We start from the raw sequence: 25,975 nt of genomic DNA, 5'->3' as shown, positions 1-25,975 counted from the left end.
CCCCCAACCGCATAAAGGGTCCTTGTGCTAATTAGCTCCCCACCTGTGACTGGAACCAGGTGTTCTTATCATGACTCCTAAGATTCTCCAAAAATGTATATATCAGTGAGGTACAGGGCAAGCTTGTCCAGCTCCACTCATGGAGGTTGGGGCCACACTAATAATATGTGACAGGCTGTGAGGGCAACAGGGTTTCTGCTTGAACTTTTGGGGCCCTGTTTGGTGATGTTTGCCAGACATTTAAGGCTGGTGAAGAAACGGGAATCATTGAAATGGGAAAGAAAGGCACAGCTCAGCTGTGGATGTGAAGAGGAAGTTGAAATGTTTTTGGTGTAGTGACTCATCATGACTTGAAAAAGACACAGCACTGACGGGGACTGAACATAATAGGCACTACCATATCTTACTCAAATGGGTTGCACTAACCTATCCTTGTGGTAGGTTCCCATCAGTATGTTTGCCCAATATAGGCCATGTATTTTGCTTTGTGGCCTCTTGAAGGCTCAGATTAAGCGTAGTCTATGCTTACCTGGCAAGGGAAACACCATGACCATGGAGGCAGTCTTCCTAGCCACACCAGGGAAGACTGCTCTCCTGGCACAGGGATAGTACCTGCCAAGATAATGTATAGTGAACCTCCCACTTAGCTGCTGGACTGGGAAGGTCTTGGCTTTAAACTCATTTAATGGAAAGGGGAGACTCCTCCCTGGTTTGCCTCTGGGGCCTTACTGCTGAGGGCAACCAAAACTCGGAGGCATCCTAACGCCAAGCCTCCGGGCTTGGACTTGCGAACGGGATGTCCATCAAAGGATTTGAAAACATCTGAAGCCCCAGATGGGTGTGGAGGATGTTTGCCGGTAGTAGGGCCACTTATGGTTCTGGACTGACTCTCGGGTTTGGAATTTGTTTTGGCTAATTTGGCTTGGAATATGGAAAATTAAAAAAAATATATAGGCCGTGTGTTTTAATCATGTTCAGTGTTGGCTGCATTTAACTCATGGTTTCCATTGCTGAGCACACAGTGCTTTTGGCAGCAGTTTAATGATGGGCAATGTATTTAATAAAGTTTCCTTGTATGAGAATGTAAGATAAGGGACTTTGTTTCCCCATGTTGGTGGGGGAGTGGGGAGCAGTACCTCATCTTACATTGAGGTAAATACAGTATTTGTTGGTACTGTAATACTTGTACCTGTTTTTATCTTTGTCTTTTAGCACTGCAAAATACAACATAATCACATTCCTGCCAAGATTCCTTTATTCCCAGTTCAGAAGAGCTGCCAATGCATTTTTTCTTTTTATTGCATTACTTCAGGTAAGCTCGGCTAAAAGGATTTAGATTTCAAATATTTAAGTACTAATAAATGTCATAGATTACTCATAATGATTTTGAATATTTTGCAGAAGTTTTGTGTATCCATGTAAGGAGGTTTTTAGCAAATGAATATTTGAAAATGTATCAGTGGAACACAGGTTGTGGTTATAAAAACAGAATGTATCTGGCAACCATCTGATAGAGAGAGAGTTCCTTGTAATCTTTTTATTTTTCATAATAAAGGGCATCACTGATGTGGATTTGGCTCACAAAATAAACAGAAATCCTCCATTATGAATTGGAAACATTGCAGATAAGGAATATAATATTTTACCTTTCCCAAACTACATTTTTATAGAAACCTAGAAATTAAGGGCTGGAAAGGACCTTGAAAGATCTTTGAGTTCAACCCCCCTGCTCTTGGCAGGAATATTGCTGAGATCAAATGATCCCAGCAAGGTGTCTGTCCAGTGTCTTCCTGAAGACTTCCAAGGTTGGGGACTGCACCCCCTCCTTAGGAAGTCTGTTCCAGATTCTGGTCACCCTTACTGTAAAGAAGTTCTTACTTGCATCCAACCTGAAACCATCCTCTAACCGTTTATGGCCATTGCTCCTTGTCCTCTCCTGGGGTGCCCTAGTGAACAGTTTTTCTCCCAGCACTTACCTCTCACCTACTTATAGATGACTACCAAGTACCCCCTCAGTCTTCTCTTTCCCATGCTGAACAGTCCTAGATCCCTCAGTCTATCCTCATAAGGTTTGTCCTCCAGGCCCTTAATCATTCTTGTGGCCTTTCTCTGGACCCTTTCAAGATTCTCCATGTCTTTTTTTGATCAGGATTAAGGGTCACTTCTTGCACAAAGTGATAGATCCTTGACAACAGTTGGACTTTGAAATCTGTTTCAAAAGACTGTATTTTCAGTTCAAATATTAATCAGTGCTCTGCTGGTTGGCTAAGAAAGTATACCATATTACTGATTGGCCAACACCACTTCATACAGTAAGGATTTCCCTAGAACACTCCAGCGTATGACATACTCTTACCCAGTTTAATCAGATTCTAATATGATTGCATAATATTGCTGAATATAAAAAAAAAAAAAAAAAAAAAATTAAAAACGAGGTAGACATGTTGTTTATCATTCATGTGATATCTCTATATTATTAATTTTTAGATGACCATGTTGGCTTGATGTCATTTGGCACATCCAAATGAAATGTAATGCGTCCATTACTTTGAGCTCTAATTGGCATAAAATGGATATTAATTGTATGATTCATCCAGATAAAGTCCTTCTTATCCAGAAATGCTTTTTTTAAGGAAGCAGTTTCATAGAACGTTGAATAAAATATTTCTCCCTAATTTAAACTGGTATGGTAAGGTTCCCTCAGAGCTGCCTGAATAGAAATACCACTGCTCCTGGTGGATAGTTAATTTTAAATTTTAGGTTGAGCATGAATCTAAGTAGGTTGCAACTATACCAGTGCACTTTTCCCCACCCCAGATCTGCCCTTCCCTCCATGTGGCTGGGGCAGAGAAAAGAAGCAGAAGCAAGCTATCTTAAAGCATTTCTATCCTTCTATTCTGGTCAGAAAAATAACCTTTCCACTTAAGAGACATGCTCCAGTTTTGGACTGCTAATTTTCGGGGAAAAAGGAGTGTGTGATATGCGATTAAATATGGTTTTTATTTTTATTTAAGAGCGCACACTCCTCAAAGGTATGTAGAATCTCTTGTAATTTAATTAGTTTTGACAGAAACCCACTTCCAGCCTAAACTTCTATGGAACAACGTGTTGATTCCCCTCGTGTGGAGGTCTTAAACATTAGAAAAATGGCATGCTATTAAAGAGACCTTACATATTTTGCCACCACCTAATTCTGGTACATAGATTGTTTTTAGTCTTATTTCATACTTTAGTTATTTTTAGCAAATGAACATGAATACATGTTACTTTTCCTACTGTTTTTTGTATGAATATTTAGAACAGTTGTTCAGAACATGTCAACACACTTTTTAAATCTTCCAGCAAACAATGCTAGTATCCTGTTCTTGTTTAAGGCTTCATTAAGCTGGCCACTGGAAAAACTTCAAGTCAATCTGTAAAAATGTCACCTTTTATTTATTTAGCAATTTTAGTTATTTATGTAATTGTTTTATTATTTTATTATTTATTTATGCCACAATGTGGTTGCACAGAAATATAATAAAATAGATGATAAACTTTCTTTCCTTCCAAATCTTTTAACAGTAGATTCAGAATGCATACAAAATATTAAGCTTATTACTATGTTTGTATAATATGCTCTTTTTCACAAAGCTCTCAATGCCACAGCCCTAATCACATGGAACTTGTTCTCATGCCTTTTTCCTATATCATTAGTGGCTGTATTCAGATGAATGCAGATATCAGTGTTATACAAAAAATCAGCTCTCTGCTTTTACTATAATGTGTATGCTGTTCCATATAGTACAGGCTACTTGCTTATTGATTTTTAGGTTTTTAATATGTGGCAATATTGCAAAAAGAGGCATTAGTGAGGACATGGGTCGTCTTCTGTGGTTTAAACTGGTATTTCAAAAGTAAAGCCTCTAACCAAGATAAACCTTTGTTTAAAATTTTACTGTCAGTTTAGAAATGCTAATAAAAGAAACAAGTACAAAATGCCTTGTAATCTAAGAATATAGAAAAAGAAAGTAAAGAACATGGACACAAAGTAGTAAAAACTATCATTCCACTGGACTTGAGAGGTTGAACCTCTAAATCTGTGTTCCAGCAAACACTGAAGTATGTGCATAACTTTGTCCATGAGAATGCACTACTGAATTCTTTATAAACCGCTTAAGTGCTTTACTGTGCCACTCCCTTTGATTCTAGTATATGGTAGTACTCGCAGTGAAAACTATCAGTGCCACATCTCAAAACTGAATAAAGCTGCATTCATTTTATTTTTTGACACAGTTCTCTTTGATTTTAATCAAATTTGTACTTTTACCTACAAATACACAATGACTTTTTTTTCACTCTTTTTTTTTTTTAATAGCAAATTCCAGATGTATCCCCAACCGGTCGTTATACAACCTTGGTTCCTCTTTTGTTTATTTTAGCTGTAGCAGCAATCAAGGAAATCATTGAAGATATTGTAAGTATTGGAAATATTTCCTAGTATTAGTTTATAAGGTTCCCAAAAGTTAGTCTGTAATATTTACACATCTCTAAAATTAAAAATAATTGAAGTTACTAGGTTCATGCTGTATTAAACACATTCTTGAATTATGTTTGTTATTTGGAGATTCTTGAAAGCCATAGAAAAGCCTATGATAGAAAGATGAAAGCCTTGAACTATGGTAGAGAGAATGTTGTATCTATCATCTGTATAGATACAGTAGGTGCTATCCATGTGATAAATGGTATAGGAATATGGTAAATGTACACCTGTGCAGTTTTTCACTACCTTATAACCTGGCACATTTCCTTGGGATTTACTGTAGCCTTCCAAATCCCACCATGGCTTCAAACAGCCTTTTCTTTTTCTTATTTTATTAAGAATGAACTTATTACAGCAGTATTCTTTCATCTTCTCCATGTTGAATTCCTCTTTATGCCCAAAATTATGCTTGAAGCCCAGTAGTCTTAGATTACATATATTACACAATTCACTGGTTAACCATACAATACATTTAGACTGGATACGTGTGCAAAGTTAGTATTGAGCAATTAGCTGATGCAAAGTAATTATCGCACCATAAAAATGTTCACCCAGTTATAAAACAGCCAACCTGATACAAAGTTAGTGCTTGAAAGTATGTAACAATGTTGTAGTTAGTTTCTATCCAGCTTTAATTTGGACATGTTGCAGGACCCTTCTCATGTCTCTGAAGAGCCAGAAATGAAAAGTTTATAAAATCTGAAAGAAGATATTTCCATCTTTTCTTTGGTTTCCATATTATGGGATTGCACAAATTTAGATCAGTATACAACCTGCTTGTAGACTATTTCTAAATCTAACCCCGATGGTAAAAATGATTGGTGAAGTCTCCTTCATTGCATGAGGGAAGTGTTCTGATGTTAATAGGAGATTCGTCTTTTCCCCTTCGACTCCACTGAAGGAATCAGTCATGGTGGCATATGGGTATAACAGGGAAAGAAACAACAGTATAAGAAGAACTGCAGAATGAATTGAGTTAGAACATAATGTTGTGCATCAATTTGTCCCAATTCTTAGTACAGGCCCTGTGTAGAGGTCATGGGTCATATGGAGAAAGTGAGAGGTTGTGTAATCCCAACTAAGTTTGCTAAGTCTTGAACTCTTCTGACAATGAGACGAGGGAGAAGGGAGGTAAAGACCATCTGCTGCAGTACATATGTTGCAGTGCAAGGAAACAGAATTTGGTATTTGTCTTTGAAGCGACTTCTACATAATCCAACAAATGGGAAGTACCACCCAGGTCTGATGTCCCAAGACCTTGGGCAAGCCTAATCAGCCTCCTTTATCCTTCCTTGCTATAATTAAGTATAAATACTGTATTTACTCAATTCTAAGATGAGGGTTTTCTGCCATTTAACATGGGGTGGAGCTCCTCATCTTAAAATGGGGTGGGGGCAGGGAAGCATCTGCTGTGGCTCAGGCTCCAGCCCCTACCTGGGTTTGGGGCTACAGCTGCTGCATGCCCCTGCCACCTCTGTACCCTGGCATCTCCCCCTTGCAGCCTCTTCCACCCATTTGCCCCCTCACACTGCCTCACCTCCTTCACCTGCCCCTCTCCCTACTTCCCGTTACCCTTGCTTCATGCTGGCACGCTTCATCCATGTTGTAGCCTGGGGCACTGAGCACAGGCCCAGCCTGGCCCCCATAGCAGTGTTGTGCAGCCCAAACTGCTGCTACAAGGGCTAGGCTGGGGCTATGCTCCATGTCCCAGGCTAGAACCAGGATCAAGCCTGCCAGTGTAGATCAAGGGCAAGAGGGGGAAGGGAGCAGCAAAGGTAGCAAGGGAGCAGGCACATGCAGGGGGCAAACTGTTTGACTTCCCCATACCACCTGCCTCCCTATTGCCTGCCCTTCTGCAGTGGTGGGAGGGATGAATTAAAAATGATTCTCCAATAATGAAATTCTATATATGAAAAATTATAACATCTCAAAATTGTCCATGTATAGAATTTAATTATTGGGTTTTTTGTTTTTAGGTCAGGGTTGTCTTCAGTTTTGATTAAATATGGTAGCTTTACAGCATGCCTAAAGAATTTATTTTTTTCTTGATGAAAAGTCTTCTATTGACTAGTCGGGTGTGTTTAATAATTTGTAGTTTCAGATAATAGTTTATGTATTTCAATAGTTTATGTATGTACTTTAGATGCATTGGTTACTTCAGGAATGCCAGGCAGGCTCAAGTGTTAGCTCAAGAACTCGTATCTAATTTAGATCCCCAAAGTATTGATTTTAATGAGTGTATTTGCCCCATTATTATCCTCTGACGCTACACACATTCCTGACCATTAGATTATTTTCTATACATGGGGAAATAGGACTTTACCATCTTGAATCCATGTAATGTAGGGCAGCCACAGCCAAATTCTCTGTGAGTAGCCATCTTGGCATTAGAAAAGCACTCTTTAAGTAGATTTATATTACTCCCAAGCTTTTCTTGGCTCTTGTCAGGGTTAAATATTTACAGTTGCTGCCATTTTATGCGCCAGCTTCATTGAACATAAGATTTAGAAGTGGGGAAGTTTTTAGGGATCGGAAGTGTCATTTCTAGCCTCCTTGATTGTGACAGTACTTCCAGCCACTCTAATCATGCTCCTTCCTTAGTATTCTTTAGGGTTTCTCATTGCCCCTCCATATTGTACCTCTATATCTCTCACAAATCACTAAGGAATTTATTTGAAATCATTCTTGAGGCCTCAGTTGCATATCTAAGTTTGAGTTCATAATGCTGCCTTTGGGCCTGCTAGTGTGGATGTGAAGGCTCACCAGATTGCCCTCCCCTCTTCTCCCCCTTTTTCCCATTCATATTTTCCCTTAAGCGTCATCACCCTGGCCTTTCTAGCTTTCTGAGTACAACTGTGAGGATTTTTTTTGTTAGACCCACAGTTTGGAGATAATGCTGCAGGACTGTTGAGCAGAACCTCCCAGATTTTACTGTTCTGTTAGCCATAAGAATATTTATCTACGTTCCATTAACATTCTGAGACTTTATTGTCCACAGTCAGTAGCGTAAGAAGGGAGCCCTAGCCTTAGGTACCAATTTAGGAGGTGTGTCAGAATCATTCTCACTGCCCAGAGTCTGTACTCTCTGGCAGCAAAAGCAGCCCTATGACATTACTCTTTACATGGGTGCATGAACACCACACTGCTACTGTAAGAGCCACAGCTGGGGTGGGCAAACGATGCTGTAGCCACCAGAGACTTCATTCCTTCTGCTCTTGGAACCCACTCCCCTTTGCCAGGGTATCAGCTCTGTTATGCCTCTGTTCAGAGTCAGCTTCTCCAAACATCTTCATACTTTCTCTTATGCATGGTAAAGCCTCCTTTAAAAAGTTCATTATACTACAGTCTATCCTCCTTAGATTCCTATACTGTGGTGCCTATAAAATTGTACCATCTGGTAGCGTCTTTGTTTACTATGCAAAAAGTATGCTCTTTTTTTTTTTTTAAACCGACTATTATCATTCAGTCTTTCATTTTGTCTCGGCCCTCTATTCACTTCATTTACCCACTTCATTTTGCCATAAGGCTAAATCATAAGCCAGTGATTCTTAGCCAGGATGCTAGGGCACCCTGGGGTGCCTTAAGATCCTTTCAGGAGTGCTGCAGGGTGCCACAAAATATTAGCACTGTTGGGTGTACAAACACATTTCACAAGATAAACACAGAGATTTCAAGTAGGAATTTTTAATGTTAAAAACATTCTGATCTATTGTGGTCTTTGAGATCTTTGCAACAGAAAAAGTACTACAGGCAATCCCCACTTAGCACTGTTTCGCTTAGTGCTATTTCACTATAACGCCCATTTTAAATTGATACATGATTTCACTTAGCACTCAGTGAGTTTCATTATAACGCTCACAGTCACCATCCTGGATCATTAAAAACAATTGTGGTCGCCATCTTAGGTCATCAGATACTTTCGGTTTTGCTTAATGCTTAGTTTTTCAGGAACCAATTAAGAGCGCTGTGGGGACTGCCTGTATGTTATGTGTCTGTAGTCAAAAAAGAGAAAATGAAAAGCTGGCACTTTCCGAGGAGTGCTTGAGTTTAGAAAGGTTCATAACCCCTGCTATACATTTTTTGGGAAAAGACTTTTTTTTGCTGATAGTACCTCAAACCTGGGGTTTTATTGCTAGTTATCAGTTTTATGATAATGCAAGTAATAAATATTTCATCCAAACAAGTTAAGGATGCAGCTGCATCACTGCTGAGCAGCATGTGCTTCCTAGTGATGTCTTCCATACTTGCATACTGTCAGCATTTCAGGTATGTCTGTAAAAACTGTAGCATCTAGTATTACAGCATAGTGGCTACTTCCATGTTCTACAGGGCAACAGAGCATCTTGCTTTAGTGCAGAAAGCAAATGACACTGTACTACTATTACCATAAGGGGCAAAAAATGTTTCCTATGGGTAAATAATAATGTGCTTTGGACTATTTATGGTATCTTGTCATTGATTAAAGTGTGCTTGTCTTACCTATTCCTCCATCAGAAAATTAATTCAATGATTGCTCAGTGTCTGTCAAAAAAAACTTGTTACAAAACAAGTTGGATAGATATTTGGCTGGGATGTTATGACCCCAGCACTCATTCCTGCCTGGGGCAGAGGGTTGGACCTGATGATCTGTTTAGGTCCCTTCTGACCCTAAGCACTATGATACTATGAAAAATATATCTCAGTTTAGTGCTGACAGATTGAATGGATGGGCTTCTAAACAATGCCCTCCCGGCAGTTTGTTTAACCCTCTTATTTAAGATGCGCTTGGATATAATGGCAATTAAAACAAGATTACAATTCTAGATAGCTGATTCTGCCTTCACTGTATTCCATGCAAAGAAAAATCACACAGAGAAAAACCTGTTCCTTTCTCCAGTATTCTTGTCTACAGTGATGAGTTCTATTTGACTTTGTCCATTATCCTTTTCCAAGTCACATTCTTATTGACAAAGACCTAGATTCCATTCTTTGTTGGAGGCTTTTTTTTGTTTTGGAACCTAAGCTTTTAGCCAAAATTAGTAATATGGCTTACATCATGCTATGTTATATGTTTTACCTAGAATGACAGTACCTGGAGGTCTTTATGTCTAAATGAAGCAACAGTGTCATGTAGAGATATTTTATGTTGGCTCTGGATATATTAGCTTATTTTCTGATGCCTGCATAGCATAAGGTAGAGCTTTGCAGACACCCCCGTCAGGCCTGCATGTAATGGGCCTCAAACCAGAAGCAGCATAGTTGCATTAGCACAGTATAGTACACATGTAAAGGAGCCCTTCTTCTCAGAAGACTAGCCCCGACACAGTAGCATGCTAAAATGGGTGCACAGCTTATGATTCCAGAGTCAGTTGATGTTTCTCTGCCAGACACTGCCTCACAATTTAGGGAGATCTTAAAGGGTTTTAAGGCTGATATAACAACATAACCTGCTTGAAAAATGTTTATGGAAATCTGCAGGGTAGTTATCTTGTTGGTCACAAGTTTACGTGACTATTACTGCCTTTAACTATTTTTGCTGTATCTAGAATTTGTCAACCTTTTCTTTGTGGGGGGGCAGGGATTAAAGTCTCTTGTGCAAGTCGTTTGTTTCTAGAAACTAGTGCAGTTAATGAAATAGCCAGAAAGGAAGGTTTTTTCAATTGGACAGGATTAGTGTAGCATTCCCCCTGAGTGCCCAGATAACAAAGATAATATATTAAAGTCTACAGTTTGAAAAACAAAAAAACAATAATCATGCATGTTTTTTGAATTCATGTGTTGGGGTAGCCAAATGGGAGAGTGAGTGAGAACGTGTGCATGTATGTGTACGGACACACAAAATATTTGTTTTAAATTGCAGGATTTTTTCTCGTTAACAAAAGTAATTATTTTAACATTATTAATAGTTGTATATTTTTACTCCAGAAAAGGCATAAAGCTGATAATGCAGTAAACAAGAAACAGACACAAGGTAAGAGCAATTGTAATAGTCTCTTAATTGTACAGTTAAGAACAATATAGAAGCACAATGCTAAATATATTTCTTCTTTGGTTATTTGATTTTGGTGTTTGTCAACAGTATTTTTGAAATCACAAAGCATATCTATTTAAATTTCTAGACTTTTAGAATTTAAAGGCCTGTGATATTGTGCATGAAAAACATGCAATTGTATATTTCAAATGTTAGTGCGTGTTTACTACATTTACCCCATATAAATAGGTATTTTTATTTCTAGTTTCTACTTTAATATGCAGAATTAATAATATGAGAAAATAAGCACATAAGTTTTTAGGTAATGCATTAAATAAGGGGGGTTAAAAGATTTTCTTAAACAATTGGTCATAAGCGCATTAGATCCAAAATGTAATGACAAGCTTAAGAAATTGTCATTTTTTAGTCATCAACAAAAACTGCAGATCTGATATTGGAAAGATTTTTATGGATTGAAAAGTGGAGCTATAAAATGGAAATAAATGTTGTGTTAGGTTTTAAAGAGAGTGTCTATGTATTAGTGTGGTTTTGGTTTCAAGTTTCCTGGCGCATGCTCACAGCTGGTTCAGAATTTTCCTGATAAAAGTGTTAGAAACGCCAATTCTTCAAAATCTGATCCTTAACCTTGTTACATTTCTGACACAACTTTCATGAGGAAACATTTTTAGTCTAAGAAAGAAGCAGTCCATCCCAGAATAACCAAGTAGCCTGGCTTGTGGGCTATCTTGTTCAAGTCGTTGTTCTGCCATATTCTCATACCTCAGGAGAGTGGTTCAATCACCAAGCTACTAGCTGTTTTGGTGTAGATCGCTCCTTCTCAAACTCTTCTACTTTTTATATAAATAAGTATTTTCTGGTGCAGGGAGTTGAACTTTGATCTACCACATGTGAATCCCTTAGTCACTGGTACAGATCCAATAAAGCCAGTCTGTTTCTCTTGCCATATATATATATATTTTTTTTTTTACAAAAATACTGGACTTGTTACACTTTGCAGTTTCTCGCTTTTTGTGTCTCCTGTTAACAAAGTACCCATAAGTCTGGAGGTCTGGACTTCGCAAGGAGACCTAAGGTATAGTCCTTGTGTCTGATTCAGAATAGGTACTTGAATTTGGATCTGCCACATTCTAGGTCAGTGCCCTGACAACCAGGTTATTTAGGGTTGTAGGATGTCTGACACTAGAAAAATTTTTAACTAGGGTTATAGAATTGTGTTTTGATAAGAGTAACAGAGGCAAAAACCACCTGATCATTGTGTTTCTGCGCATATTGCATGCCCCCAAATAAGAAATGCACCTTATTTTTGAGAATGCAGAAGGAAGAAAAAAGGATTTTTCCAGAGTTATGACTGCATAGAGCAGGGGCAGAGCCCACTCACCTTCCCTCTCCTACTTGGGCAAAAGCTACAGTTTAACCTGTTCACAGTTGAACTGTCAGAAGCTCTTCACTGTTCAACCAAAAGCTGAAGCTAGTTGCTGCTGAAGTTTGAACTCCATTGTTGAATCTAGGATTTGTAAAAGAGCTAAAAATAATCTGCAGAAGAGACCAGGCATAGCTATCAGATGTCAAAGTTGCCAAAGATTCCTTCAGTATCTGAATAGAAGGACTGCTGCTAGGTGGTTGGTTTTAAATTTTAGGTGGACCAGTAATCAGAGCGGGTTACAACCAGCAGCACTGCAACCCCACATTCTTGGATCTGCACCCTGGTAAACTCCGCTTCTCCATCTGTATGGCTGGTGGAGGGAAGAGAAGGAAAAGAAGCAGCAGCCACTTGAGAGCAACTCCATACTTCTGTTCTGAGCAGAAAAATCAGCTTCCCCAGTTAGGAGACATTCCCTAATTTTGGAAGTCTAAATTTGGAGGAAAAGTATGTGGGGAATGTGAGTCAGTATAGTAGTTTTTAGATGAAACCTGATTGACTAGACTGGATGAAACCAGGAAATCCATTTTCATCTTGTATTCTTATGTGTTTTGTCTAAAACTTACTATGGCTGTGTCTACATTGTGTCCTTGACATCCTCAAGTATGCTCAGTCTACTTGTTACTTTCCTCTACGCCAAACCCAGAAATGAAGAGGTGAAATTGCTTTAGGGTCATCCATTGCAATTGTATTAAAGGAAGTAAAATGTCTTGAGGGCAAACACCGGGGGTATCCCTTGAGATGCTTTTCTGCTGTATTTATGGATTTGACCCATATGAGCAGGTAGGCAGGATGTGCTTAAGAGCATTCTTTCTTAGGAACACCAGTGATGAATTGTAGAAATAACCCGAAGACTTTTGTCTTGTGTCAGTGTAGAACTAGAAAGTCTTTTGGAAATTTCAAAGATTTGTAGGTCACCAAAACTTTTCCTGCCAAATTTTACTTACAGCCTTCAGGTTTGTTTTGAAGTTTAATAATTTCCCCAGCTATCTGAGCCATGCTGCTTCTCCCTCAGCTTCCTGGCTGACTAGAAGCCTTCAGGGTAAGCAACCAGTCAAAAGCTCTGATTCTTAGTTCTTTACGACTTATCTACACTGTAGTTGTATGAAGTTCTGGCACCAAAGGCTGCTTATAGACATGCTCCCAATGCGTTCTAGTTAGAATGCTCTAGCATCTCTACAGCATCATGTGTATTAAGTACCCCCCTGTGTTTCAGAATGGCCATGGGAGCACTTTAACTGAAGTTCAGTCGAAGAGCTTTAACTAAAGTATCCCACAGCCATTTTTAAATGCACAGGGGCTTAATACATGTAACGCTGCAGCGTTTTAATTGGAGCAGCTCTCCGGGAACTGCTTAAAACTAACTAAAACGTGCCCGTGCCCCCACTCGGACGTGTCTGTGTGTGTGTGTATGTGTATGTATATAGGCAGGCAAAGGGCTCATACACCTCCCTTACCAGCAGCTGCTGACACCTTCCAGACCTGGAGCTGGAGTTTTCTGATGTGTAGTTTTTAGTTATTTCATTTTACAGCAGAGTGAGTGAAGCACCATGTATATGTACATTTCAGTAAGATTGGTATTTAGTTTGGTTTAAATTCATATCCTTTTTTAAGTAGTTATGTTTAATAATTAAATGTAGCATTAGAGAGTTAGAATTAAGGTTGTCTGTTTCAGTGTGACTTTTTTTGTTGCTTTTTTTTTTTTTAAACAAATCAAGCATGATCATGTTACTTAAATGAAAGTGTATTGAAGATGTTACTAGATCTTGTACAAAGCCCAGAAAAGTCCGTGGGAGTGCTTTCATTGATTTCTGTGTTTTTAAAATTGTTTGCTTATTGAATAGGTTCTGTTGAGTGAGTATTGTGTGGTAGTAAACAATTGCCTGGAGGTTAGTATTGTTTTATAGGAGTGCAGCCTTCGCTGAGGATTTACTTGTCTCTTATTGTTTGTAGTGTTGTAAGAAAATATTTGATCGACCTTTTCCCTTGGTTAATGAATTTATTTTTGTAGAAATTGTATTTTTACTGTTTTTTTTCTCAAAGATGGAAATAAATCTGCTTAATAGGTGTATGTGCTAGACGCTCCAAAAAGTGGCCTGATCTGAGGGTTTCCCCCCAATGACCCTAGCGCTCCTATCACCACCTAATGTAGAACATACTAACATGCTAAATTGAAAACACATTCACAAAAAGTCCTGAAAAGTTCCTTTAAGGCAAAAAAACCCCCCTAATTTCCTGACTTCAAAATCATAATCTTCTTTAGTAAATCTGAAAAGCATGCCTTTTGTTTTCTGAGCTGTCAGCTGCCTTTACTTTCTTCCTGCTAGCTTTTTTTCATACCATCTCATGGTATCTGTCCATTCAGCATCTCTGTTAATAGCCTAAATCCTTTTCTTTAATTCTTCTGTCTCTCTCAGGTACTGTAATTTCTGTTCACATGGTTTTGATTCATATAATTATAATCCCTCTGATCTCTGCTTTGTCTTGCATGCTTTCTGTCTTTCTGAAATTATGCCTGACTATGTAGCTTTTCTTACAACTCTGTCATTTCTTTTGGTACTGGATTTATGACCCAGATGCCTAGTTTCAGGTGGACCCAAACCCTCAGACTGACCATGACCTCTCCATTCGATAATAAAGAACATTTTATTGATACATAGTGATAGCAGATGAGAATAATGCAAACAAATTCTATATCTACCAGTCCTAGAGCTGTTAGTAGAGGAAAGGTACATCTGGCCAGTACGTGCGCTTCATTTTGAGGTTTGTCCTTGAATGTCAGATGTCAGCAGCTTGGAGGTTGAAGGCTAAGGTCCCCTGCCCCCCGCCCCCCTGCAGTAGGGTGGGTGAGATGGGCTGGTGGTATGTCCTCTGTCCAGGGTCACCTTGGGTTCCCCTTTGCTTTTCTGAAATCCCTCCTTTTGTATTCTTTCTCCCCATTTGATGACTCTTCATCTCTGGGCATCATTGATTGGTCTCTTTGAGGTCATCATACTGTCCACATTCTGTCCTGTCAGCATATTCCTTTGTTTCACAAACCCATCACATGTACACATCTTAATGTGGTTGCTTACCAGTTTCTCTTAATTTGGTCTGTCTACCAAAACCTGAAATCCCAAGGGCTGTGCAACTGGGCACTGTGACCTGGTGCTAATGCTGAATAGTTCCTTATCTCTGTTATGGAACAGTGTACTACATGTCTTCAGTTTCCCAGCCTGTGTCTGCTTACTGCTTGCCTGTCAGACACAGTGGTCCTTGAAGGAAAGTTTGTCACAAATAGGCTATAGAAATCAGTTAACCCTTGTCATTCCCCCTGGACCATTGTTCCAGTGCAGTATCTTCTTTACCTCTAAGCCAGTTCCCAAAATCAAACCTCTAGATACCATTTTCTAGCCATCAATTTAAACTTTATTTACATCTAACTCTCCTTTTCAGCCATCTTATTCTCTCAGTTGACAGCTATGTTTTTTTTTCACAATTTCGCAAGTCTCAGCCTTGTTCTCTCATGTGAACATTTACTAAATCTTGTTGTCTATTCCTCCTCAGTATCTAATTCACCTTTCCTTTATGCTGTTGCCCCAATCTGGACACCAAATCTTACAACTTAATCTCCTCCTGTTCAGCTGTCTTGACCATCAGTTTCCATCCCCATTATAGTGCTGCCACAAAGTAATCATCTCTTCTTAGATCTGGTAGTATTACCCTCCCGCATTAAGTCCTAAATTGAATTTTGCTTTCAATTCAAGCTGCTTATCCTTAGTTAAGAAGTCTCATTAATCTTGTCTCACCACTGTTTTTTCCCTTCATTTCCTTCTTTCTTTCACATTCTTTCTATTTTATCCTCTTTCTAATGATCAATTGTGTAACTTGTATATATGGCTCCTTTTATCACAGAAGCCATTTCATGTCTGCCTAGTATCCTCCTTCAAATCAATCACCAAAGTAATTCTTCTCTTTATTAATAAAGTATCCACTCTCTCCTTTAATTTGCTTGTTGTCCATTGCTTTAATATTGCTTTTCTTGTCTGTTAGATTACGAAATTTTCAAGGGCTGGAATGCATCTGTTTATAAAACTCCATCTTTTAGTAACACAATACCCTGTAATATAAATAAAACTAGCAAGATGCCCACCTAGAATGCTGGGGGGGGCGGGGGGGAGATGGAGTGGGGGGGCGGCTACCACTGCCACCCACCACCCCATACTGCCACCATTCCGCATCTGGCTGTGTGTCACTCACGCACCCTCACTCCATGTCTGGCCCTGCGCCACCCAGCCCTCCCCCCTGCTCTGCATCTGGCTCCTCTCCGCCCACCCCACCCACACCCTCCCTCACCCGCCACTTCGCGTCTGCCTGGCCCGCTCTGCTGGAGCCATGCCCTGCCCATCATTCTTGATGGACATTCTTGATGCAGCACTGGCTAGAGCCACGCCCCTCTGAGAGCCATGCCCCTCAAGGGCATTACAGACGCACAGATAGATGGGCTAAGCCCTTTATAGAACGTTAAATGATTACTAAATTTACTAAAAGACTTGGGTACCAACAAGTGCTAAACTTTATGGCCTCTTGCAGATGTAAAAAAACAAAAAACATCCCCTCCCCCCAAAAAACAAAACAAAACCTTGCTTTACCAGAAGCTGCAGCATGTTATTTTGACCTAGTTCTTCAGTGTCTGTGTAGATTTGGTCAATCAGCTATTAGATAAAAGTGCTAAAAAACCCCCACTAAAGCTCCTGATCTATACACACATTGGGTGATCCGGGTCACGTTAACGTGCGGGCTCTTCTGGGCGTGCGCTGGCTCAGCACGGGAGCACACAGAGTTTACAGTAAAGCCCCAGTTATGTGTGTGTGTGTGTGTGTTTTTTTTTTTAACACCTTCAAGCAGCCTATGTGCCTGAGTCCCGTAATAGAATCCAGAGCCCAGAATTACGTGCTTAGGTTCCCCCTATTCACTGTGTGGGGAGAGTCAAGTACCTCCAAAGAGCAATCTAAAAATCTCACTCTTTGATTATGGTGCTGACTATAGTCAATAGAAAATGCTGAGGGGCTGTTGGCAAGTGCCTTCATTTACTTAGGAACTACTGATGAAAGTCGTTGCCAGTTGACCCATCCTTGTCAGCTCAAGGACTTGGTTACACAACTTGGTCACACAACTTTTCATCTGAGAGGTAGTATGCATGGAACTGTCAAAAACAGCAAATTTTATTATCTAGTTATGGCCTCAGTGTGTGTCGGGTATGCTCAGAGTGTGCCTCCTGGACCTACACGTAAGTGCTGCTTCACCTAGGTTTTTTGGATTTTAGTGGGAGTGAGGCAGGATACTGGCTCTTAACTGCCCTAGCCAAAGTATTTCTTCACATGCATGGACCTATAATTGCTGCTGCCTAGGAACGTGTCAAACCAAACAGAAGGTACTGAATCAATTTTAGATAAATAACCTTCTGAATTGGGGATGTTTTGGGGTCTCAGCTCAACAGTCCAATTGCAAGAGGTTTACAAGAGGCAGATTTTGTGATTCTTAAGTCATCTTGTTGTTTTCTCCCTTTTATCTGGCACTTTCTACCAGATAGCATACTCTCAGGTGTATTTTGTTGTAGTAATTTTGAGAGATGTTTTCAAAGCATGCTTTGTTCATAAATTTAAAAAAGAAATTGGAAGTATTTTTCTCCTCAAATTGCATAATAAGGTTTCCATTGTCTTTGCCTTTATTTCATTCTGATGTATATAGTTTAATTACAGCATAAAATGTGAATTATCTAACCTTGTAAAGGGTCATGATATAATTTCCTTGAAGGGTGCCATACAGAATAAATATTTTCATAATTGAAATGATTGATATCAATTGGCAGATAATGTGTTGCTATAAAATGCTATATGACTGTACCAGTGCATGATTTTTAATAAAAGTAGGAAACGTAAAGTATAGATGAGTGTCACTTACAAGTAGTCATTGCGTTGCTGCTTAGATTCATTGTGCATCTTTTTTTTTTTTTTCTTTTTGTTTTGCTTTTTCAGTATTGAGAAATGGTGCTTGGGAGATTGTCCACTGGGAAAAGGTGTGTATTTGGTTTTTGGAGATTTTTAAACAAAATTGTAATTTTTGCATTCACATTGTGTTCATGAGATGTAGATTTATACTTTTAATTCTGAATAAATATCATTGATGTAAATTACATATTTCCAGTGGTACAGATAAGCTAAATTTAATATTGTAGAATATGTTACTAAAACTTTATTGCAAAATGCTTTCACTTGCTTCAGAAAATGTATGTATTAGGCCAAAATCTTGAAGATCTTACTTGGGCAAAATGAGCATTAACAGATCAATGAACATTTTTTCAGAGGAGGATCTTCAGCAGTGGGGATACTCGTATATAGAATCCCTTTAGAAGTACTATAGTATTATTATTAATAGGAAAGTAGCTCATTTACATGGAGTGAGCAAAAATTAGAAAACTGTTTTTTAAAGTTATTGAGTTATATAACATTTCTAAATTCTAGCTTCTGTGAAGCCATATTTGAAGTACTGGACGTAGTGTTTGGAGCAGTGCACTGTTAAATACAGTCACTCCCTTACTTTTGGTCTAAAGGAGATTTTTAAATCACTCTTGTAAGTTTTCAAGCCCCCCAAAAGCTTAATTAAATGTAGTCAAGTCAGAGCTCCACCTCCTACCTCATGCTACTGAATCATTTTGCTACAAATAAGGTTCAACTTCAAGAGGTTCACTTTGACTTCTTGGCTAGAGACGCATTAAAAAACCTGAGCCTGAATTGATTCGGTTTTGCCAGTTAGTCCAACTGCAGAGATTGAACCGAGTTGCAAGTGGATAGAAGTTTACTTTTGATTCCACATGCCTGCAGTGGCTCAGGCTAGAAGCTCGGGGGGCGTGCTAGAGCAGCCCTCCCTTGCCTTCCACAATGCTGAGCTGAAGGGGGAGGCATGGCCAGGCCCTGGCAGGACACTCTGATTAGGGAGGGGGTGTCTCCCCCACCCCCGATGACCAGCAAGGGAGCCTACAGGGAGCTGATAACACAGTATTTAGCACCTCATCACGAAAACAAAAAATCCTCTCTCATTAGTTCAAGCTCTTCTTAAACAGCTTTTTCCAAGGAAGAAACCGAGGGACATTACCAGCTGACCTGTTGATTTAGCTCCAAAAAGCCCTAAGTGGACACTGTTCTGTCTGCCTTACGCAGACACCTCTGAGCATTAGCTAGCATACCACATGCTGGCTGTGGTCCTTACTATGGGAGAGGGGAGGGAGGAATCCCTGCTTGAGCAGGGAGTGGTAGTGGGGCAGGGAGAAGCCAGGCAGACTTTGCTGTACCTGTAGTCTCCTCCAGAGCTCCAGCTAGAGAGCAGAGGGGTGGGGCCAACCCTGCTCTGGAGCAGATAGCCCAGGGCTGCAAAGCATCTGGGATACTGGGGGACTCTGGTTTAAGTTAAACCAGGAAGGGGTCTGGGACAGACATTGCAGAATCTGATTTAACCCAAATCAGTTAAGTCTGATACTACATTTAACCAGGTTTATCTCAAACCGGTTTCAGCCATTTTCAGACTGGTTTGTGTGTGCTGAATGTCTGTTCTGTTACAGGTTTAAACCAGTTTCTGATCACTTAAACTGGTTTATGTGTAATGTCTGTCCTTAGCAATACAATTGCATGGAAATTTAGTGTAATCGGGATTTGACCTCTGCTATTATGCAACAGACCCATGACCTTTTGGAAGGTAATTTCCTGTTCTAACACTAGATATTTGTTTTAAATCTAGTGATAAATATGAATGAGAGGTTCCAAGAAATAGGGACATTTAAACGGGAGTGTGTACAACACCATAAATGCATAGAAACTAGGTCTCATTTATGAAGTATTTGAGTGGGATTTGGGCAACTGTCTCCCTTAGGCTCCTTTGAAAATCCCTAAGTTTTTACCTTTAGTTATTTGTTGACAGACTAAATATTTATTTACCAATGATTAATTGAAAGTTAAAGGGAAAGTGTGTTTAAGACCATTAACCAATTCCCAGTTTTCTTTCAGGTAGATGTTGGAGATATAGTTATAATAAAAGGCAAAGAGTATATACCTGCTGACACTGTACTTCTCTCATCAAGGTAGAGATGCCCACTGATGCTTATAGTGTAGAGGCTGGTTTCTCTACCTGCATTGATTCTGTGATTGCTCCAAGGAAATAAGGAATAAACAAAGTACTATACACCTCTACCATAATTTCACATTTAGTACTGAAAAATAAGTACTGTTTTTCTAAATCATCAGTTCCAGTGTTAAAACTACACTGAAGACAATTGCTAATTTCTAAGGGATAACTAAGACCCTCCAGTGTGTTTTAACTTTATTCTTTTATATGAGATTGTCTGGATCTGACTGTCTGAGCAGACGTTGGATGTCTGTGCTGCTATACTTAACCAGGATTACTTTTCAGTATTTTCATAGCAATTTAAATTTCTTTTAAGCATACATTCTCCCCTGGGCAAAGCAGTTTATTTTTAATGAGTAATTATATTATTTAGCTTTATTATTATAAAAAACAAAATTGTAACCTAAGAAATTAACCATCATATTACCATATTATATTTTCCTGTTTTGATGATATTGTGAACAGATATACTTTATTCTATACTATATGTTGGAGTTGACTATATTTAAAACCAAGATTTAATTTTATAAAGCTGTTACTGCCTTTACTTAAAACAAACTATATTCACCATACCACTGTAAAATATCAAAAAACATAAGCACATTTTTATTTTTAATGAAAATTATTAGAGGTTGTTTATTATCATTTCCTTGGACAGTTTTATTTATAAAACCCATTTAATTATGTGCAAGATGCACGTTTTTCAAAATCTATCAGCTCAGGTCATGAACCATGTGGTTTAAGAATGCTTTTGAAATAAGAATTGTAACAATGCTGCAAACCAGTGTTTTAACTTGCTTTGCAGTTACATGAATCTATGTTTAAAACAAAAGGGGACATCTATTACCTAAACATTTCTGTATTTGAAGGTTTGAGTTTAAATGGTATTCATAGTTCCACTGAAATTAATTAAGCCAATCAGGCCTAAATTTAAGCACATAGGTAAGGGTTTAAAAGAGCAAGTAATTTTGCCTATGTAGACAAGTTTGTGATTTGGAAGAAGGATAGTTGTAAATTTAGTATTTCTATTACCACTTTAGATTTTTAGATTTACTGTGGAATGTTACTTCTTAAGGAACTTATTTTTCCCTTTTTATATAAGGATTTCTTGCATGAGCCCACATAGTTGTTGCTCATGCAAGAAATGACTTGTCACAAAACAAAGAAATGGAGACAGACACTGCTCCCTTGAAGAGCCATATAATAGCAACTTGCTTCTAAAATTCCAAAACATGTTGAAGACAACTTTTTGGTACGGGTGGTAGAGAAAACAAATGTGGAAATCCTTCTTGATTTGCTGCTTATAAGGAGGAAGTGGTTGAGAACCTAAATGTGGAAGTCAGCTTTGCTAACAGTGACCATGATATGATAAGAGTAATAGAACAGAGAAGTAGACTTTGAAAAACTCAGAGAACTGGTAGGCAGGATCCTATGGGAGGTAAAAAGGAAAACGGCAAAGAGTCTGGCCAAACAGTGAACTCTTCAGTGATTTCAAAATGAAATAAGCATCTCTCAAAAAGGATGTGTGAGTGAATACAGCACAGACAAGGTTCTTTGGGTAGATGTAATATCTTTTATTAGACTGACTAAATAGTTGGAAAAATTGTTCTTTGCAAGCTCTCTGGCACAAACAGCCTTCTTCTCCCTATTGCCTGAAGAAGGGTATTTGTGCCCAAAAGCTTGCAAAGAACAATTTTCCAACTATTTAGTTAGTCTAATAAAAGATATGGCATCTAACCGAAGAACCTTGACTGCCTATGTCCTTAGACCAACATGGCTACAACCAACAACCCTAGAATACAGCGCAAATATACAGAGATAATATTGGGAACGCCAAGGCCCAAACTGAGGTATAGCTAGTAAGAGAAACAAAAGGCAATGAGAAGCATTCTATAAGAATGTTAGAAGAAAGAGGGAGACCAAGGATAGTATCAACCTCTGTTTAATGTGGAAGACAATGCATGATGCAGAGAAGGCTGAAGTATTTTGTGCCTTTTTTTATTTCAATATTTACGAAAAACGATAGCCATCAAATAGCAAGCATAGTTAGCAGCAAGAATAGAGGAGGTAATGTTCAATGTAGAATAGGAAAAGAGCAGATGCTGGGAAAGATATTGGAGCATATAATCAAGGAATATATTGATAAGCACCTAGAGCAATGGTGCTCAACATTTTTTGCTGTATGGACCAGAAAAGTGGCATGAGCACAGTTTCACTATGTATAAGGAACATATTCCAGGGCTCTTATAAGTGCTTCCATCACAGGATAGGTGCCAAAGCGCTTGTACAAGCCCTGGAATATATTCCTTATAGAAAGTGTTAACAGGAGTAATGTATTCAGGTCAGGGGAAATTATTCTGCCACTATTCAGTGCTGGTGAGATCTCACCTGAAGTGCTGTGTCCAGTTTTTGGGTACCATGCTTAAAGAAAGATGTGTACAAATTAGAAAGCATACTACAGGAGTTGGAAACATAGTTTACAGGGAAAGATTGGCAGAATGGGTATTATTTATTCTGAGAAAAGGAGACTGAGAGGGGTTTGATAAGTCTTCAAACGCATAATGTGTTCTTACCAAAAGGGCTACAATCAACTATGCACTGTGTACAAGACTGGATTTTCCACAATTTAAGATGTGTAAGTTAGTTTTAAGCACCCTTTAAGTGTCATAGAAACATAGAAAATTTGTCTTAAAGTTATGCCACTCCAGGGTAGACTTATTTACATGTTTGTGGAACACAAGCTAGGTAACATGTGGCCACTTCCCAGAAATAAGCTGCCCAAGTTTCAGTCCTCCAGCATCCTAGGATGCAGTGTCTCCTCCCCTCAGTCTTCCTGTTCTGTCTGGACAAACATTCCGCTCCCTGAACTCTGCCCAGGGGGTAGTACAGGCATCCTGCATCTTACGCAGGGGTTACGTTCTAAAGGCAGCGTGTAAAGGCGAAAATCACGTATAGTCAAATCGCATATTACCGTGCCAGCAGTGACTGCCTCTGCCTCCAAAACCTCCCGCCGCCACCGCGGAGCCGCGCTTAGAGCTGTGCGGCTGGCGGCAGCGGCGCAGCACAGGGTGGTGGTGGAGATGGCTGCTTGCCACCCGGCCACCACCACGCCCGGCGGCCAGCCGGCCACACAGCTCCGGGCACGAATCCATGGCAGCGGCAGGAGGTTTTAGAGGCAGAGGCAGTCACCACTGGCAGTGTGGTGATGGCTGGGCCTCCAGGTAAGTGGCAGCGCCACGTGCAGATTCAAGCCCTGCCCCCCTCCCCACCCGCGTATAACTGAATTCGCGCAAGTTAAATGCGCATATGATGCAACATGCCTGTACTTGCACCAAGCCAGCTCCCTCTCCTGCCCCCAGGGTTGTGACCTGGCTGGGCAGCTCACAGGGGAACACACCAGTCCAGGATGGAGGGCTAAGGGTGTGGAGCAGGGAGCAAGTTCAAATTGGGATCCCCATGAACTGGGGCTTTTCTCCCAGAGCTGGGACAGTGTCCGTGTAATTGAGGCTGTCCAATCCCAAATTACTAAAACATGAAAATGTGAGACTTAATTTAATTCACTTTTTAATTCTTTTTTTTTATTATTTGTTTTATCCATTTAGTAGGTTTAATGGATAACTTCCTTCATTTCGCCACCTAGCCCCCAGCTGCCATTCCAACCCATTGCCTATCCACCTCCCATTTCACTACCTGGTCCCCATCATTAAACTCCCCCTTCCAGCCTCATGCTCCCACCCCCCATCTAGAGCAGGGATAGAAGCCTGTCTGGGCTCACCAGCCCTGTAGTGGCAACTCACAGCTGAAGCTCCTAATCAGGCCCCTGCTCTCCAGCCCTCTAGTGGCAAGTCACAGCTGTGCAGGTTGGGGGACAGTCAAAGAAGGTTTTTAGCCTGAATGTGCAACTGCTGTAAACTTGAGCTAACATGAGTACCAGTCAGCAGTTGAGAAGCTTAAAGTGTAATGTGTAACAAAGCAAAAAGTTTGCCTGGGATGGTTTGAGCTGGATTATCCTTAAATTAGGAGTTCAGATTAGATGACTTTCTGAGGTTCCTTCCTCCTTTGATTCTATGAAAGAATTCTGTATTGTACCATTTCTCTTTCATGACAAGATGAATGTAATTATTCTTTAATACGTTTATTTTAAATAGGAATCAGGTCTCAAGTATATGGAAATAATTCTGAAAACTCCTGTGCTGATCTAAATTGATTTTCCCCTAAATTTTATCTTGTAAACCTTTCTGAATTGTATTTGCTTCAGGACTAGGTAGCACAGTAGATAAGAACAACAGAAGTTCTAATGGACTCTCTGATAAAGGCCCCTGTCAGAACACCCCTCCCTCCCTCCATGCATACTAGTATTCCATCTTTGTTAGTAGTGGCTTGCCAGCTCGCTCATCCCAGAACAGCCCCTTGAGGTTCACCTAATGACCTCCTGTAGTTTAAACTTGCGTTCTGGATAGATTTCTTCATGTCCTGCCCTTTATACGGCAGTATAATTCATCCACTCCATCCCAATAGCCTCCAGTTACATTCATAGAAAATACCAACTGACATCTGTCCTCTTTGTTTTCCCATCAGCCCCAGCCCTGTTCACCAAAATAGAATGCAAAATTTGGGTATCATTAGGCCTGTTGCGCCATCCCCAGAACCAGGATCTCCATCTCTCCTCCTCCTATTCACATGGGCTCTTTGAATATAAGAACTGTCACTTCCTGGCTCAGATCATAGGTCCATCAAGTAGGGGTACACTGATAAAGATTTTTTGGGCCGATACTGATGGCCAATTATTAACAAGCCATTTCAGCTGGTACCAATCTGATTGCCAATACGCAGCCTGGCAGCTTGGAGAGCAGCTTCCAGCTGGTAAGTCTGTTGGGGGCAAGGAGTGAGGGGAAGGAGGGTGGGGGGAGCAGATTGAGGCCCTGACAATGAGGGAGAAAGTGAGGCTGGAGCAGGGATAGGCCACTGCCCAGCTGTGGGGGAGAGGGGCCATACGTGGGACCAGGACCAAGCCCCAAGTGGCTTATCTGTGGGGCATGGGAGGCAGCTCCTGTTGCTGCACACACCCCCAGCAGAGGCACAGGAGGCATATGCCCTCCAGATCTGCATTCAGGTCAAAAACAGGCTGTTACTGTGTGCTTGGGGCTGGCACCAGACTCTTCCCAGTGAGGGGTTTGGGCCATGGCTGCGCTCGGGGCAGGCAGGAACAGTGCTGGGAGGGAGAGCTTGGGGGAGGCTATGGCAAATTCTGGGGTGGCTGTAGCCCAACCCTGTAGCCCCCTCCCAACACCGCCACTGCCACCATGAGCACAGTGCCCTCCGGGGAAGAGCCCGGCACTGCCCCTGGCCCTGAGTGTACAGAGGCAGCCCGCCTTCAACCCATGCACAGATCCAGGGGGTACATGCCCCCTGTCATGTTATTCTGGATATATGCTGTTTTGCAATTTTGCAACACAGCTGAATCAAAAAATATAGACAGGTTAGATAACGCAGGTACTCTGCCCAGGTTAATGGCTAATTTGCCAAATGATCCATGGTATGCATAACTAATGAACAGGGAAGAGTGTCACAACTTAAGGGTCAATGCCCTTGCCCACAAGGACAAGACTTATTGTCAGACTCCTGATAGAAAGAGTACCAATACAGAGAACCAAGTAATTATTGGAATAGATACCCATAATACGTGAGGCATCAATCCCCTGTAAGGAGGAATATTAGTCTCACAATAACAAGCATAGTCCAAAGTGATTGGCAATTACTTGGGAGAATTTCACGTTCTCCCAGGCAGGAAGAAATGTTCTAGAGTAGAGGTGGCCATCCTGAAGCACAGGCAGCCTCTCTGTGGCATGTGGTAGACCAGTGAGGGGACAGGCAGCACAGCAGCAGGTAAGGCAGAATGTAGAAA

At 40.2% G+C, this 25,975-nt stretch overlaps 1 protein-coding gene across 1 annotated transcript in view; it reads left to right on the top strand.

Annotated features, from left to right (window-relative positions):
* Positions 1 to 25,975, top strand: part of ATP8A1 (ATPase phospholipid transporting 8A1) — a 188,923-nt gene that overhangs the window by 11,165 nt on the left and 151,783 nt on the right. Inside the window, exons 3-7 of the mRNA XM_006029939.3 lie at positions 1,213 to 1,312; positions 4,358 to 4,456; positions 10,427 to 10,472; positions 17,931 to 17,971; positions 19,953 to 20,026. Of these exons, the coding sequence (XP_006030001.1) occupies positions 1,213 to 1,312; positions 4,358 to 4,456; positions 10,427 to 10,472; positions 17,931 to 17,971; positions 19,953 to 20,026 (360 nt within the window). The remainder of the gene's footprint in view (positions 1 to 1,212; positions 1,313 to 4,357; positions 4,457 to 10,426; positions 10,473 to 17,930; positions 17,972 to 19,952; positions 20,027 to 25,975) is intronic.

Source organism: Alligator sinensis, unplaced genomic scaffold, assembly GCF_000455745.1.
Source record: "Alligator sinensis unplaced genomic scaffold, ASM45574v1 scaffold58_2, whole genome shotgun sequence".
Classification (NCBI taxonomy): domain Eukaryota; kingdom Metazoa; phylum Chordata; order Crocodylia; family Alligatoridae; genus Alligator; species Alligator sinensis.
Note: the sequence above shows the minus strand (reverse complement) of the source record. Positions and strands in the feature narration are given on the sequence as shown.